At 46.4% G+C, this 17,913-nt stretch overlaps 1 protein-coding gene across 11 annotated transcripts in view; it reads left to right on the top strand.

Moving 5' to 3' along the window:
- Positions 1-17,913, top strand: part of NIN (ninein) — a 146,967-nt gene that overhangs the window by 27,422 nt on the left and 101,632 nt on the right. For all 11 annotated transcript variants that reach the window (XM_081190882.1, XM_081190880.1, XM_081190877.1 and 8 more), the window contains one exon: positions 11,077-11,158. In XM_081190882.1, the coding sequence (XP_081047008.1) occupies positions 11,077-11,158 (82 nt within the window). The remainder of the gene's footprint in view (positions 1-11,076; positions 11,159-17,913) is intronic.

Here is a 17,913-nt window from a genome sequence, read left to right as displayed (position 1 = left end):
TGCATGCGGAAGGCCCCTGGTTCAAATCCTGCTTCACCAAAGGCTGCTGCCAGTCAGTGCTGACGATATAATAATAATAATAATAATAATAATAATAATAATAATAATAATAATAATAAATTTATTTATACCCTGCCTTTCCTGGTTCAGAAAACCAGGCTCAGGGCGGCTAACAACAAATTTAAAACACTTAATTGTAGAAGCAGCATAAAATACAGTATAAAAACATGAATAACAATAAAATTCAAAGCTCAGAAATCAATTTTGGGGAAATCCATCCAATAAGCATTAGATAGTCCCCAGGGCTAGCTGGCTAAATTGGTCCTACTTGGGCCAGCGAGGAGACCAGGGGAGAATTAGCTGTGGGGTCTCAGAGCAGGTAAACTTCATAAAAAGGGGAGGGGGAGGGAAGGGAGGGGAATAAAAAATCAGGCTAAATTCAAATTAAAGGCCAGGCGGAATAGCTCTTTCTTACAGGCCCGACGGAAGGAGGTTAAATCCTGCAGGGCCCTGGCCTCATGGGACAGAGCATTCCACCAGGTCAGAGCCATCACTGAGAAGGCCCTGGTGGAGGATAGTCTGACTTCCTTAGGGCCCGGGACCTCTAAACTATGCTTATTCATGGACCTTAAGGTCCTCTGTGGGGCAGACCAAGAGAGGCGGTCCCGTTATTATGAGGGCCCTGCAGTGGCGTAGCGTGGGGGGTGCAGGGGGGGGCGGCCGCACCGGGCGCAACATCTGGGGGTTAGGGTTAGGGGGCGCAAATCCACGGGTTAGGGGGCGCAAATTACTTGCCTTGCCCCGGGTGCTGACAACCCACGCTACGCCACTGGGGCCCTGAGATAATTGCTCAGCTAAACATCACAATATTGTTATATCATGATGTCTGAAATGAGGATGTAACCATGAAGAGGCAAACAGGGTAACGTCCTGGCAACTGTTACTACTTAGGGGTCTAAAACTCACACATTTTACTTACCTTTAACACATTGTTACAACTGTTATTTTATAGTACAGTGGTACCTCCGATTACGAACGGGATCCGTTCCGGAGGCCTAGCCGCATCCCGCAAACTTCAAAACTGGAGGCGCCCTTCTGCGCATGTGCGCAGAGTGCTTCTGTGCATGCCTGCGCGGCGAAACCCAGAAGTATACACTTCCGGGTTTGCCGCTTTCGCAACCCGAAGTTTACGTATCCAGAGGGATACGTAAGCAGAGGTACGACTGTACAGAACAACAGGGGCAGCAGGAATCATGAGAAATGATGACCAGCGCAGTTTCTCCCATATCACAATTTTTTACATAACACACACACACACACACTTTGATTCACAATATATTGCCCTGACAAATATTATGAAATGTTATCACAGTGTGTGGACTTCAAACCGATTTTGGACTATGGATCGATACATCGCCCGGCCCTAGATCCTCATTATATTTACTCAGAGGTTAGTCTGCTTACTCCCAAGTAGGCGCTCAGCTACACCTCCGGCCTCTTTCCCCCAGGCAAAACCCACTTTTTCCGCTGAATTGGAGCAAATATCAATCGGGTTTTCTGCAGACTGGAGCTTGCTCCGATTCAGCGGTAAAAAGCAGGTTTCTCCAAGGACCGAGTTGGGACAAACTGAAAACCTCTTGGTCCCATGCGTTCTAGGCACAGGACAGACAAGCCCTAAGTGGATTTAGGATCGCAGCCTTTGTTGGGAGTAGATTGGGCACCCCTGAATTTCTTTTCTTTCTGCTGCTTTACAACCTAAACATCGCCTTCTGTGTTATCAATTTTTAAAAACCACGAGACTTGCAGAGTAGAGTTCTCTGTAGGTTCAGAAGCTGAGCGCGACATCAAAAGCACTTTGAAAAGAACATTAAAAATGTAACTTGACGAGGAGGGTTGCAGGTTTCCTCACTCCCATCTCGGTTTTCCCTACCACACAGCACCTGAAATCCTAATCCAGCCAGTGTGGTCTGCAGTTGACCGTCCTGCCGGGCCAAATCTGGCAGGCAAATAGTTGCTTACTCACTGGACACAGCAGACTGTTGTCTGGCCAGTGTCAGCTGACCTGTGGGTCACGTGACCTCCTTTGGTTGGAGTTTAGACCTCTAGAAGGTCCTCTGGGCCACAGGTAGGCAACCTAAGGCCCGGGGGCTGGATCCTGCCCAATCGCCTTCTAAATCTATCCCGCGGACGGTCTGGGAATCAGCATGTTTTTACATGAGTAGAATGTGTCCTTTTATTTAAAATTCATCTCTGGATTATTTGTGGGGCATAGGAATTCGTTCATTTCACCCCCCAAAAATATAGTCCAGCCGCCCACAAGGTATGAGGGACAGCGGACCAACCCCCTGCTGAAAAAGTTTGCTGACCCCTGTCTAGTTTGTAGTCTACCATTCTCCAGTAAAGGGACGCGGGTGGCGCTGTGGGTAAAAGCCTCAGCGCCTAGGGCTTGCCGATCGAAAGGTCGCGGTTCGAATCCCCGCGGCAGGGTGTGCTCCTGCTGCTCGGTCCCAGCGCCTGCCAACCTAGCAGTTCGAAAGCACCCCCGGGTGCAAGTAGATAAATAGGTACCGCTTACCAGCGGGAAGGTAAACGGCATTTCCATGCGCTGCTCTGGCTCGCCAGATGCAGCTTCGTCACGCTGGCCACGTGACCCGGAAGTGTCTCCGGACAGCGCTGGCCCCCGGCCTCTTAAGTGAGATGGGCGCACAACCCTAGAGTCGGACACGACTGGCCTGTACGGGCAGGGGTACCTTTACCTTTTATTCTCCAGTAAATCTGTTTTATAACTCTAGTTTTCTTTGCCCCATTACTATGTGGCATTGCCCAAGCTGCACAGATTTCCCCCAGATTGGTTGCTGCATATTGGAGGAACCACTGGCGTTGCAAAGAAATTTGATCCCTGCCCTGTGCCAGTTTTAGAAACGGAAAGATGCATTCAAATATGGAAGGAGCCTTAAGACCTCATTGCAAATTACATTCCCCCCTGTGTGATTGCTACTATCAAGAGGAAAGATGTAATACCCTATGTAGAATTTTTTTTACAAGTTTAGGAATATTAGAAGCTGCCTTAAACTGGAGTCAAACCACTAATCCACCCAGCTCAGTATGGTCTGCACTAACCAGAAGTGATTCTCCAAGGGTTCAGGCAGAAGATATTCCCAGTCTTCTCTAGAGGCACCCAGCGTTGACCGTGAGAACTTCTGCCTACAAAGCAGGTGCTTTACTGTTGGACTATAGTCTTTCCCCTGTTTGGAAGGACTTAAGAGCAGGGGGCAGCAACCTGAGGCCCATGGGTGGTTGTTTGACCGGCCCACAAGCCACCCCCAAACTGAGCTGCCCACTCGCACGCTGCGCTAAACTGGCCCGGCATGGGGACTCACTTCTGTGGCGCCAGAAATCGCGTCTACACAGACACCGAAAATCATGGGTGTGCATGCTCACGCATGCGATCCAGCCCAGGCAAGATAAACCTTTGCCAACCCCTGACTTAAGAGTTGTTGTTTAGTCGTTTAGTCGTGTCCGCCTCTTCGTGACCCCCTGGACTTCTCCTTGTGCCCTCCCAACATCAGGGTCTTTTCCAGGGAGTCTTCTCTTCTCATGAGGTGGCCAAAGTCATGGAGCCTCAGCTTCACGATCTGTCCTTCCAGTGAGCACTCAGGGCTGATTTCCTTCAGAATGGAGAGGTTTGATCTTCTTGCAGTCCATGGGACTCTCAAGAGTCTCCTCCAGCACCATAATTCAAAAGCATCAATTCTTCAGCGATCAGCCTTCTTTATGGTCCAGCTCTCACTTCCGTACATCACTACTGGGAAAACCAGATTTAAGAGTCTAGCTTTCCAAATAAACTTTTGGCGAGTCTTGCTTCAGACTGACCACAAATGAGGGTGCTTTCTTGCAGTACGGCCAAGCTAGCAGGCTGATCATGTACATCCAAGTTGTGCCACTGAAGACAAACACAGAATCTTTTTGCATTTCTGAGCAGCGGATCCCAACAGCACATGTTTCCCCTGGGGAGTAGCGATGCTATTGCGCCATCTTTCACCCGACCTTGCCTTGCTGAATTGTGGCATTCATTCATTCTCTCTCTCTCTCTCTCTCTCTCTCTCTCTCTCTCCCTTTCCGAACTTGATTTAAACTCAGTGCTCCTAATCTCCCTTTTCAGCGTCGGCCACGGTAAAATTGCTTCATGCGACACAAACCCCGGCCATCTGTTCTGGCTGCAGCTGCTGTTCCAAGACTGTAGTTAAAACCCTAAAGCAGAAATCACCACTTTCTCCACCTCCTCCTCCTTCCCATCGCCGCCTCCAAAATGAGGAACCTTCTGCATCCTCTTTCCTTTCTCTTTGTCAACACAACTTATACAACTTCAGTCCGGTTGCACAATCAACAGTGACTTGGCAAAAGTGAGGGCACTTATGGGGCGGGGAGGGGGGAGGAAATGAATCAACCTGCCTCCGAGGCTTCCGAGAGAAGGGTTCCTGCTGCAGGCTCCTTTGAGGACAATGAGCGTTTTGTTGAATACAAACAATATGCCCAGATCTGAGCATTTCTCTTTGATTGACAGGATGTAATGCTATCAGGATCTTAAGGTTCCCCTCGATGAATACTGGGGGAGTTATATGCACGGCTCTTGTTTGCTTCCTGCCTTCGGTGGTCGATTAAATCAATCTCTTCTTGTTGATTAAAATGTTCCAGCAGATGAAAGGGGATCAGACCTCAATAGCAGAGCTCGCAATTTGCATCTAGAAGGCTCCATGTTCAATCATTGTCATCTTCAGATTTTTTTTATATATATAAAAAGGGATTTGGGGGTAGCTGAGTTGGAAAGTTGTTGCCAGTCAGAGTGGGCATTCTAGGCTTGATGGGGCAGAGGTTGGACTCTGCAACAAGACAGCTTTGTATGGCTCAAATGACCCAGGGCTTCTAACATCCCAAGTCCTGACCCAGGGCTCTCTGGATGTTGTTGAATTTCAATGGACAATGGCTAGGAACGATGGGAGTTTGTCTAGCAATGTGTTGAGGTGCTGCAGGCTGTTGGTATTTTATATTTTGATTAAAGGGGGAAATACTAGATGTTGTTGTTGTTGTTGTTTAGTCGTGTCCGACTCTTCCCCTTCTCCTTGTGCCCTCCATCTTTCCCAACATCAGGGTCTTTTCCAGGGAGTCTTCTCTTCTCATGAGGTGGCCAAAGTCTTGGAGCCTCAGCTTCAGGATCTGTCCTTCCAGTGAGCACTCAGGGCTGATTTCCTTAAGAATGGAGAGGTTGGATCTTCTTGCTGTCCATGGGACTCTCAAGAGTCTCCTCCAGCACCAGAATTCAAAAGCATCAATTCTTCGGCGATCAGCCTTCTTTATGGTCCAGCTCTCACTTCCATACATCACTACTGGGAAAACCAGTAGTGTTTCCTTTACCGCCAATCCTTTGGCATCTTAGCTGCGATTCCTGCTTTTCAGGGGGTTGGACTAGATGACCCTCAGGGTCCCTTGCAACTCTACCATTCTATGATTCTATGATCTTCCAAGCCTAAGAAGCAAGTCTGCTTATAGAGGGAGAGGGCCTCTCCCTAGTCAGCTCCTAAAACTGATCTGTGCCCCTGTGCTTATGGGTCATCAAAATAAAGCAATAGTAATAACGCTGGCCTACTTTGTAGGTTTGTTGTGATGGGTTAATAAGATGACCTGTTGAAGTTCTGTAGATCCCTGGTAGCGCTTTATGACTGGAGTGTGCAGCCTGCATTCTTAAGTATTCGGTGTTTTATTAGCTGTGGCAGTTGGTTTTATTGCTGATTGGATTTCTGAAATACTGTCGGTGCTCTGAGTGGGCCTCTTTGATTAAATGGCACGTAAATCGCAGAGCAGCTAAATCGAGGGTGTACCTGATTTCTGCCGTCAAACGTTGGCAGGTGTGCCGCTGTGATATATTTTGAAGAGCCGGTGCATTGGGGGGCGGGGGGGGGGGTGGATGGCCCCGTGATAATTGCAATGCACTCATATCTCTCTCTCCCTCCTCTGCCAGTCGCACTCCTTTAGCTTAAATGTCAAGGCGTTTTTTTTTAATCAGGGGGAAATTTCCTCCTCACTGCAAACTGCCCTTTTTGTGGAGAGCGCTTTGCAATATTTGTAGGATGAATGGCAGCAATTAATGTGCAAATGAGACCCTCTGTCTAAAGTTTCCTGGCTGAGCAGGTTTTCCGAGGCTGCTTTTAATTACTGCTTGTGATAACGGGCCAGCGAGGTCTCTGTTGCTAGATGGCAACAGCCTGATACAGAAGAAACAATGATGGGCTCTGGGGTGGGGTGGGGAGCGAGAGCGAGGGAGCAAAGAAATGCCTAAGTACTTTGGGGCTTTACCCCCCTGTGTAGGTGGGAAGACCACTAACAGAGGTGACGAGATCACTTGTGACACCTTAAAAAAATATTATTACGCCATAAGAGCTTTCATAAAGTAGAAACCGCTTCCATCAGTTGAGTGCTGCTTGGAGTCTCCCCCCCCCTTGAGTTAATAGACTTTTCCCAGAGAATCTCTATATTCTAATAGTCTCTCAAACCTTTCAATTAATAACTGGCTGCCACATACCTACGGGACCGCCTCTGCTGGTCTGCCCCGCGGGAGGACCTTAAGGTCCACAAATGACAACACTTTGGAGGTCCCAAGTCGCAAGGTGGTTAGATTGGTCTCAGCTAGGGCCAGGGGCTTTTCAGTACTGGCCCCGACCTGATGGAGCGCTCTGTCACAAGAGACCAGGGTCCTGCAGGACTTGACATCTTTCCGCAGGGCCTGCAAGACAGAGCTGTTCCTTATGGTCTATTTTAAAATGAGGCTGCATTTTAAATTGCATTTTAACCTGTATTTTAAATTGGTTTTTCCTTTTCCTCCCCCCCCCCCATTTTGTTTTTACTGTGATTTTATTGGTGTTAGCCGCCCTGAACCCGGCTCTGGCCGGGGAGGGCGGGGTATAAATAAAATTGATTATTATTGTTATAGTTACTGTATATAACTTTGGGTACCTCCAAATGGACTTTGATTGTGGGATTGGGGGTCTTCATGCATATGGGCTTTTCACAGCAACAACACGACCATTGTTAGCTTCAAGATGCCAGCCTGTATCATAGAATCATAGAATATTAGAGTTGGATGGGACCCCCAGTTGCATCTAGTCCACCCCCTGCAAAGCAGGAGTCTCAGCTAAAGCATCCATGACGGATGTCCATCCAACCTCTGCTTAAAAACCTCCAAGAAAGGAGAGTCCCACCCTGCCTAATTTAATCCAGATTTATTATTCCCAATGAATTTTTTCATAAGTTTTTTAAAAAACCTGTCGCCATCAACCCATTTGTCGAAATGGCCTGTTTTGCAGGATTAAGCCCCCATCTTGAAGACCTATTGTACATCTTGTTGTTGTTTTTTCATTTTATTTTATTTAACACAATTATTACAAAATACAAGCGGAATACTACAAATACATGCATACATATATATTTCAGATAAGCGCACATATATAAAAAAGAACAAAAATGGAAAAAGGAAAAAGGAAAAGAAAAAATAAGAAGAAAAATTGGAAGAAGAAAAGCTGGAAGAATTTCTTCCAAATTTATTCTACAAATATCTCGATAATAAAATTTCATTGACTGACTTCCATCGCTTACACTGCACTTACTATATACATTATATATACACGGAAAAACAGATACAATTTTGCTTAAAATGTATATAGAGCTATTGTACATCTTGAATGGTTTGGGGAAACACTTAGGAACTCAAACGTTTAGTCGGTTTGTTAGTTCACGATATCTTATATCAGCAAGGAGATTCCTTCTTACCAGAATGAATGCAAAGACATAATAATAATTTTTTTAATAACAACAACAACAACAACAACAATAATAAATTTATTATTTATACCCCACCCATCCGGCTGGGTTTCCCCAGTCACTCTGGGCGGCTCCCAGCAGAATATTAAAAAGACGATAAAACATCAGACATTAAAAACATCAAACATTCCCTAAACAGGACTGCCTACATAAAACGTGTACAGCTTTCTACAGGACTAAATCACTTCCAGCAGCCAAGCTGAGCTTTCTGGATAATTCCTAATTCCTGGGCGTCTCCAAAATCTACTCTAGGGGCTAATTTAATGTGACACTATTAGCAGACCTCTCCATCTCTATGAATTTTGTTTGACGCCATGGACAAGAACTCATCCCCCTCCATCCCATAAACTTGTCCAGTCCCCTTTTAAAGCTGCCCAGGAGCGCGACCTCCAGTGCTGCAAATTCCATAAATTAACTCTGCACTGTGTGAATAAGGACTCCCTTTTGTCTGCCTTGAATCTGCTGTTAATCAATTCCATTTAGCCTCTCTATCTAGTCTATGGAGCATAACAGAGCAAGTGCAGAATTCTGCTTCATTTTTAACAAGTTACAATAGAAGTGGAGCGAGATCTAATTATTTCAGGAGGAAAAGGGGGAAAGTATGAACGGATGATTAGTAATTTATTTCAAGTATTTTTATTCCACTCTTCAGCCAAAAAAAGGGGGGGAGGCTTCCAGAATGCATAACAGATATCCGTAATGAGACACTTGCTGCCATTGGGCGAATAATCTAAAAGACATGGCACCAAAGGAAAAGGTTTTAGGAGGGAGAAGGAAAACACAGGCACTTGCTCTTAATCTTGCAACCACCAGAAGGACCGGAAACATAGTCTCTGTCACAAGAGACTAGGGCCCTGCAGGACTTGACATCTTTGCGCAGGGCCTGCAAGACAGAGCTGTTCCACCTGGCCTTTGGTTTGGGCTCAGTCTGACCCTTATGTTTCCCTCCCCTTATGGTCTTGATTTATCAGCTATTTTAAAATGAGGCTGCATTTTAAATTGCATTTTAACCTGTATTTTAAATTGGTCCCCCCCCATTATGTTTTTACTGTGATTTTACTGATGTTAACCGCCCTGAGCCCAGTTCTGGCCAGGGAGGGCGGGGTATAAATAAATATTATTATTATTATTATTATTATTATTATTATTATTATTATTACAGTGGTATCTCGGGTTACAGACACTTCAGGTTACAGACTCCGCTAACCCAGAAATAGTGCTTCAGGTTAAGAACTTTGCTTCAGGATGAAAACAGAAATCATGCTTTGGCGGCGCGGCGGCAGCAGGAGGCCCCATTAGCTAAAGTGGTGCTTCAGGTTAAGAACAGTTTCAGGTTAAGAACGGACCTCCGGAACAAATTAAGTACTTAACCCGAGGTACCACTGTATTATTATGATGATTATGATTTGTCTTGGTGACTGTGGGGCATTGCAGATTGCTCCTGCCAGAGGAACATAAGAGGAGTCCGCTGGATCCGGCCAGTGTCCCTTCCAGCTCTACAGTTCTATGATTTTATTACTGCAATGGTTGTTTCCATGTTGTTCATGGAGAGATTGCTAGGGCACCAGTCTCCATAGCGCCCCGGGGCCCAACAGGGCAGCAGAGCTTTCAGCTGCCGCTATGCTAGAGCTGGCAATCTCCAGCGTGCAAAGTGATGCATTCATTCGGAATAAACTTGGAGCTTGCCTGGGCAGAGCTTATCATAACTCTTTGAAGAAGAAGAAGAAGTGGAGCTCAGGGAGGGGTGGGGAGGAAAGTGCTTGGGGAAAAGCACATAAAAAATGTAACCCGAGCAAGAGGATTTCAGGTTGCTTCAAACCCGTCTTGCTTTCCGCCCCTCCAGAACCTGAAATTCTAAGCTGGACAGCGTGGTTTGCAAAATAATAATAACGGTGTTAGTTAAAGCAGGGGAGGGAGAGAAGGTGAAGAAATTAGAGGCTCTGGGAACATGGGGTACTGGAACTGTGAGAGCTAAACTACATTGTCCCAAATTCTTTGAAGGGGGGGGGGAATGTCCTTTAAAGGTTTGATGTGGAGGCAGACACACTTGTTTCAGCTGCAGGAGGCTATCACAGTTGCAAATCTGGAACAGAAGAAAACCATTGTTTTAGACGACTTAGTCAGCGTGCATTGTGCCGTACAGAGTACGGGAGGGCAAATGCCTGCCCCAATGAGCTTACAATTCAAAATTTGACACAAATGAAACAGTGGAAGAAGGGGAGGCCGATGCAACCAGGGGAGCAAGGTCTAGTAGTGGTGTAGTTGCATATGTTTAGGCCCCATCTGCTTGTTGTTGTTGTTGTTTAGTCGTTTAGTCGTGTCCGACTCTTCGTGACCCCATGGACCAGAGCATGCCAGGCCCTCCTGTCTTCCACTGCCTCCTGCAGTTTCATCAAACTCATGCTGGTAGCTTCGAGAACACTGTCCAACCATCTCATCCTCCGTCGTCCCCTTCCCCTTGTGCCCTCCATCTTTCCCAACATCAGGGTTTTTTCCAGGGAGTCTTCTCTTCCCATGAGGTGGCCAAAGTCTTGGAGCCTCAGCTTCCAGTGAGCACTCAGGGCTGATTTCCTTCAGAATGGAGAGGTTTGGTCTTCTTGCAGTCCATGGGACTCTCAAGAGTCTCCTCCAGCACCATAATTCAAAAGCATCAATTCTTTGGTGATCAGCCTTTATGGTCCAGCTCTCACTTCCATACATCACTACTGGGAAAACCATAGCTTTAACTATACGGACCTTTGTCAGAAAGGTGATGTCTCTGCTTTTTAAGATGCTGTCTAGGTTTGTCATTGCTTTTCTCCCAAGAAGCAGACGTCTTTTCATTTCGTGACTGCTGTCACCCTCTGCAGTGATCATGGAGCCCAAGAAAGTAAAATCTCTCGCTGTCTCCATTTCTTCCCCTTCTATTAAAACCAGAATGGGGAACTTCTGACCTGCAGGCCTCCCCAGTTGGCCCACGAGGCCATTTTGGTCAAGTCATGCCAACCTATCTGACACCTGATGTCCAGCTCTCACTTCCATACATCACTACTGGGAAAACCATAGCTTTAACTATACGGGCCTTTGTTGGCAAGGTGATGTCTCTGCAAGGTGATGTCTTTGTTGGCAAGGTGATGTCTCTGGGTGCATATTGCACTTCAAAGGTTTGTCCATACTGAGTTTGCTGAAAACATTGTGTTTTCTTCTGTCCTTTTTTTTTTTAAGGTCCACTTTGACCAGTTTAAAGAAGCCCTCATCCTCATCTTGTCCAGGACATTAACGAATGAAGAGTCCTTCCAAGAACCAGGTAAGCCAGATCACTGATAGGCTTGGATTCTGGCAACAGTAAGGGAAGTGGATTGTGGAAAGCGTGATGGAGCTCAGATCCATGTCTGAAGGCATTCCAGAGCTTCTCGGTTTACACTGTTTTGCTCTAAATTCAGGGGCCTCGCTTTAGGCATCTTCCCGCCCCAGCAACAGTGAAGAGTTTCCTAAACTTGGGTCCCCAACTGTTGTTGGACTACAACCCCCATCATCCCTAACTGGAAGGACCTGTGGTCAGGGATGATGGGACTTATAGTCTGGAAACAGCTGAGGTCCGAAAACAGCTGGGAAACTCTGCTCTTGAGTTATTTTTGCAGCATAACAAAGAGCACATCTTGAGCCAGGCTCTCGATCCGTCTAGTTCAGGGTTACCTACACTGGCAGGCAGCAGCTCTCCAGGGTTTCTGATCAAGCCCTACCTGGACATGCTGCCAGGGATTGAATACTTCTGCATGCAAAGCAGGTGATTTACCTATTGAGACCCGCCCTTCCTCCAAGCAGCATACCTGGGAGAGTGATCTCTTGCTACTAAAATAGCTACCCAGGTGTCCCAACCCTGGCCACGGTTCATAATGACAGGAATGTGCACAGAGGATTTTCTTCTGCCCAGTTCCCAGGGCTACAGGTGCATGTCTGTGCTTGCAAAGCAAACATTTTTTTTAAACCGACTTGGTTTAGTCACGCAAAACAAATACTTCACTGCAGGGTAACTAAAGGAGACATCGCCGGCGACAGGCACTGAGGCACAAAATGCTGAGTTTCTGCAGCATACTGTTCTCTTCTATTTTCCATCTAACTTGCCAATGCATTTAGGGGGGGGGGAAGAGTTGGAACTTCTGCAACTTTTAGTGAAGACATGCAGAGATGGGCAGCCTGTTTGGCAAGGCTTGGGAGGGGGGTGATACCAAACTCTCGTGGTGGGTGATTTGTCTATCCATTGAGGTTCTGATCATACTACCAACTAGAGCAGAGGTCAGCAAACTTTTTCAGCAGGGGGCCAGTCCACTGTCCCTCAGACCTTGTGGGGGGCCGGACTATATTTAGGAAAAAAATAATGAACGAATTCCTATGCCCCACAAATAACCCAGAGATGCATTTTAAATAAAAGGACATATTCTACTCATGTAAAAACACCAGGCAGGCCCCACAAATAACCCAGAGATGCATTTTAAATAAAAGGACACATTCTACTCATGTAAAAACATGCTGATTCCCGGACCATCCGTGGGCTGGATTTAGAAGGCGATTGGGCCGGATCCGGGCCCCGGGCCTTAGTTTGCCTACCCATGAGCAAGAGCAACGATAGGAAGTCTCTGGCCCACTGTCCTAATTTGCATCTCAAGGTTGTTTTCTTCAAGGTACATCCTCCTGCCCTACAGTTGGTGTCCCTATAAGATGTGAGCTGTGGGGCAGGTGTGGTGGCACCTATGTAGCCCCGAGTCCTTTCCCTGAGTGGTTCGATTTCAGGGGGTGCGGTTGGCAGTTGGCCGATGTGCCTCTGGGTACCAGTATCTGGGTACCAAGAGCAGGTGAGGGCTGTCTAAGGACATCTTGGAGGCATTTGGTTGGTCACGGTGGGAAATGGGTTGCCAACCTAGAGACATGTTCCAGGCCCTTTAAAACTGTGGCAAATGATTTCCATCATTTTCCTGTGTTGTTGTTTTTTGACAATGTGGTTTTATTTAAGGATTTAAGGCTGCAGTCCTAACTCCATTTCCCCGGGGGCAAACCCCATTTAAGTCAATAGGGCTGACTCCTGAGTAGACGTGGTTAGGATTGCGCCGTAATTGTCTGTTTGTTTGCGTGCGTTTATGTGTTGCCCCGGGAGTGGCCATTGCTGTCGATTTTTGAATGAAACGATTGAAGAATAATGAAACACAAAGCCGGTCTCTTGCTGGTGTAATTGGTTCTTAAAAGTTTGTAAACCACTTGGAAGCCTATTTGGGCATTAAATTGTGTATATTTATTTATTGCTATAATTTATTATTACGTTAATATCCCACCTCTTTTCAAAGTGAACCTTGGTCTCCCAGGTCCCAGTCCAGCACTTTAACCAATGTTGTTATTGTTGTTTAGTCGTTTAGTCGTTTAGTCGTGTCCGACCCTTTGTGACCCCTTGGCCAAAGCACGCCAGGCCCTCCTGTCTTCCACTGCCTCCCACAGCTTGGTCAAACTCATGCTGGTAGCTTTGAGAACACTGTCCCACCATCTCATCCTCTGTCGTCCCCTTCTCCTTGTGCCCCCCAATCTTTCCCAACATCAGGGTCTTTTCCAGGGAGTCTTCTCTTCTCATAAGGTGGCCAAAGTCTTGGAGCCTCAGCTTCAGGATCTGTCCTTCCAGTGAGCACTCAGGGCTGATTTCCTTCAGAATGGATAGGTTGGATCTTCTTGCAGTCCATGGGACTCTCCAGAGTCTCCTCCAGCACCAGAATTCAAAAGCATCCATTCTTCGGCGATCAGCCTTCTTTATGGTCCAGCTCTCACTTCCATACATCACTACTGGGAAAACCATAGCTTTAACTACACAGACCTTTGTCGGCATACACCACACTAATATTAGTATAATAAAATAAGTAATAACCAAAGCAAATACTTTGGTTCAATAACCAGCCTTCAGGACCTCTGTTATTGAATTTGCCTTGCCTTTCTCTACCTAGATATCCCAGGCCCTTCTTTCTAAATACATACAGTGGTATCGTGGGTTAAGTACTTAATTCGTACCGGAGGTCCGTTCTTAACCTGAAACTGTTCTTAACCTGAAGCACCACTTTAGCTAATGGGGCCTCCTGCTGCCGCTGTACCACCGGAGAACGATTTCTGTTTTCATCCTGAAGCAAAGTTCTTAACCTGAGGTACTATTTCTGGGTTAGTGGAGTCTGTAACCTGAAGCAATTGTAACCTGAAGCATATGTAACCTGAGGTACCACTGTAGTCACATTTTTTTGTCATGTTTTGAATGATCAGGGCTGCTCCGTCGCTTCTGTCTTGACCTGAGTTCCTAGTTTTGTTTTGTTCCTGCCCTCCAGGAATGGGCACAAGAGGCCTCAGTCCAGGTCTAGCTGCTGCCATCCCCATCAAGGAGGGAAAGTGAGCCCCTCTTTGTGTTGGGACGCCAGATGCAACCACAGACCTCATGGTCCAAAAATAACCCAGATTGATGGGTGACACCTGGCTTGAGAGCAGTACATGTGAAAAGGATCTAGGAGTCTTGGTTGACCACAAACTTGACATGAGCCAACAGTGTGACGCGGCAACTAAAAAAGCCAATGCAATTCTGGGCTGCATCAATAGGAGTATAGCATCTAGATCAAGGGAAGTAATAGTGCCACTGTATTCTGCTCTGGTCAGACCTCACCTGGAGTACTGTGTCCAGTTCTGGGCACCACAGTTCAAGAAGGACACTGACCAACTGGAACGTGTCCAGAGGAGGGCAACCAAAATGGTCCAAGGCCTGGAAACGATGCCTTATGAGGAACGGCTAAGGGAGCTGGGCATGTTTAGCCTGGAGAAGAGGAGGTTAAGGGGTGATATGATAGCCATGTTCAAATATATAAAAGGATGTCACATAGAGGAGGGAGAAAGGTTGTTTTCTGCTGCTCCAGAGAAGCGGACACGGAGCAATGGATCCAAACTACAAGAAAGAAGATTCCACCTAAACATTAGGAAGAACTTCCTGACAGTAAGAGCTGTTTGACAGTGGAATTTGCTGCCAAGGAGTGTGGTGGAGTCTCCTACTTTGGAGGTCTTTAAGCATAGGCTTGACAACCATATGTCAGGAGTGCTCTGATGGTGTTTCCTGCTTGGCAGGGGGTTGGACTCGATGGCCCTTGTGGTCTCTTCCAACTCTAGGATTCTAGGATTCTATGATTCTATGATTGGGGTTATCTCTTAACAGTGTGCATCCAGCCAAGCAATCGGTCAAATGGGATCTGGACCAAACTGAGAAGTGCTCTTCTGCTGCTAGTGTGATGTTGTGTTTATTATTATTATTATTATTATTATTATTATTATTATTATTATTATTTATTACTTATACCCCGCCCATCTGGCTGAGTTTCCCCAGCCACTCTGGGTGGCTCCCAACTGAGTGTTAAAAAGAATACAGCGTTGAATATTAAAAATTTGGCATGCAATTGTGATTCTCGGAGGAACCACGCCTAGGGTTATTCACATTCCATGCTGTATTGAAGGCCCCTCAGTTCCAAATTCTTCAGCGCCACTTGAGTTCTTGGCCTGGCTCTGAAGAACAAACAGGAGTTGCATGAATTCCCTTCCAGTACGATCTGCCCCATACTAGCAGGGTGCAAGCCTTGGGTCCTCAGTGAGCGGACACTAAGTCCCCTTGATGGGCCACAGAGCCCTGCCCAGGGTGGGAACCTGCTAGATTTGAGCATTGCGCAGCAATCTGTATCGCTGTACTGTTTTTAACACTGATTGGGAGCCGCCCAGAGTGGCTGGGGAAACTCAGCCAGATGAGCGGGGTATAAATAATTTATTATTATTATTATTATTATTATTATTATTATTATTATTATTATTATTATTATTATTTGTATACCTCTCGATTGTAAAAAAACCCCACAAAAATTCAAAGAGGAGCTTGATCTGCCCAGCGGACAAAGCCAGTGCCAAATTTTCATATAAGCTAAACAAGCTCCGGCTTCGGGCTTCACTCTCTTGGGGCTCCCCCAAAAAAATTTAAAGGGGAAAAAAAACCTGGCTGTACATTTCCAAAATATAAGATAAAAAACAAATAAAATAAAATCTACAAACAGCAATAGTGTTTTGTGTTGTGTAGGCTCCTATGACGTAAGTCATGGGCCCCACCTGCTAGTTTGCTCCCTAAAATATCACTGGTTTGCACATTTCTATCTACAGTCATACCTCATGTTACGTCCGCTTCATGTTACATTCTTTCAGGATACATCTTGCAGTGACCCGGAAGTACCGGAAAGGGTTACTTCCAGGTTTCGCCACTCGCGCATGCGCAGAGGTGCAAAATGACATCATGCGCATGTGCAGAAGCGAGGAATCGCAACATGTGCATGCGCCGATGCGCTGCTGCGGGTTGTGCTCTTTTCATGTTGCAAACAGGCCTCCGGAACAGATCCTGTTAGCAACCAGAGGTACCACTGTATAGGGTGCCTACATTCTGCATTGACTGTTATGTGCAAATGGCTTGAGATACCTATGAGGTCCATAAATTACCATATAGCATATATTCAACACACAAAAACAGTGACAATTTGTTGTTGACAAAGGACAGCTGGGCAGATAAAGGGCCCCATTACCTTCAGGAGCTGAGGGCCTCATCAAACCTAAATTTGGCCCTGGGCAAAGCTACCATCTACTCCTGCCCACCTCTCAGGCTCCTGACATCACAGAGACCAAAATCGACCTCCCCCTCCCTTGCCCGCAGGGGTCTCATAGAATCATAGAATTGCAGAGTTGGAAGGGACCCCGAGGGTCATCTAGTCCAACCCCCTGCAATGCCGGAATCTCAGCTGAAGCATCCATGACAGAGGGATGTCCAGTCTCTGCTTTACAACTGCCAATGAAAGAGAGGCCACAACTTCCTTAGGGAAACTGTTCCATTGTTTAATAGAATCATAGACTCATAGAATCATAGAGTTGGAAGAGACCACGAGGGCCATCGAGTCCAACCCCCTGCCAAGCAGGAAACACCATCAGAGCACTCCTGACATATGGTTGTCAAGCCTCTGCTTAAAGACCTCCAAAGGAGGAGACTCCACCACACTCCTTGGCAGCAAATTCCACTGTCAAACAGCTCTTACTGTCAGGAAGTTCTTCCTAATGTTTAGGTGGAATCTTCTTTCTTGTAGTTTGGCTCCATTGCTCCGTGTCCGCTTCTCTGGAGCAGCAGAAAACAACCTTTCGCCCTCCTCTATGTGACTTCCTTTTATATATTGGAACATGGCTATCATATCACCCCTTAACCTCCTCTTCTCCAGGCTAAACTTGCCCAGCTCCCTTAGCCGTTCCTCATAAGGCATCGTTTCCAGGCCTTTGACCATTTTGGTTGCCCTCCAATAATAATATAATAATAGCTCCAGTAATAGCTTTTACTGTCAGAAAGTTTTTCATGATATTTAGTCAGAATCCCCTTTCTTGTAACTTGAAGCCATGGGTTTGAGTCCTACCCTCCAGAGCAGGAGAAAACAAGCTTGTTCCCTCTTCCATGTGACAGCCCTTGAGATATTTGAAGATGGCTATCTTATCTCCTCTCAGTCTCCTCTTTTCCAGGCTAAACATACCCAGCTCCTTCAACCATTCCTCACCAGGCTTGGTTTCCAGACCCTTGATCATCTTTTTCGCCCTCCTCTGCCAACCTTCCAGCTTCTCAACATCCTTCTTAAACTGTGGAGACCAGAATTGGACCCAATACTCCAGGTGTGGTCTGGCCAAGACAGAATCAAGCAGAACTATGACTTTCGTTGACACTAGACTTCTGTTGATGCAACCTAGAATGGCATTAGCTTTTTTTGCTGCAGCATCACACTCTTGGCTCATTTTAAACTTGTGGTCCACTAAGTCCACTAGATCCTTTTCACATGTACAGTGGTACTTCTGGATGCGAACGGGATCTGTTCTGGAGCCCTGTTTGCATCCTGAAGCGAACGTAAAACGTGCCTGCGTGGATCTTGTTTCGTGTTTTGCCGCTTCCACGCATGCATGTGACGTCATTTTGAGCGTCTGCACGAGCGGTGAAACCCGGAA

Source organism: Podarcis bocagei, assembly GCF_964188305.1.
Source record: "Podarcis bocagei genome assembly, chromosome: 1".
Lineage (NCBI taxonomy): Eukaryota > Metazoa > Chordata > Lepidosauria > Squamata > Lacertidae > Podarcis > Podarcis bocagei.
Note: the sequence above shows the minus strand (reverse complement) of the source record. Positions and strands in the feature narration are given on the sequence as shown.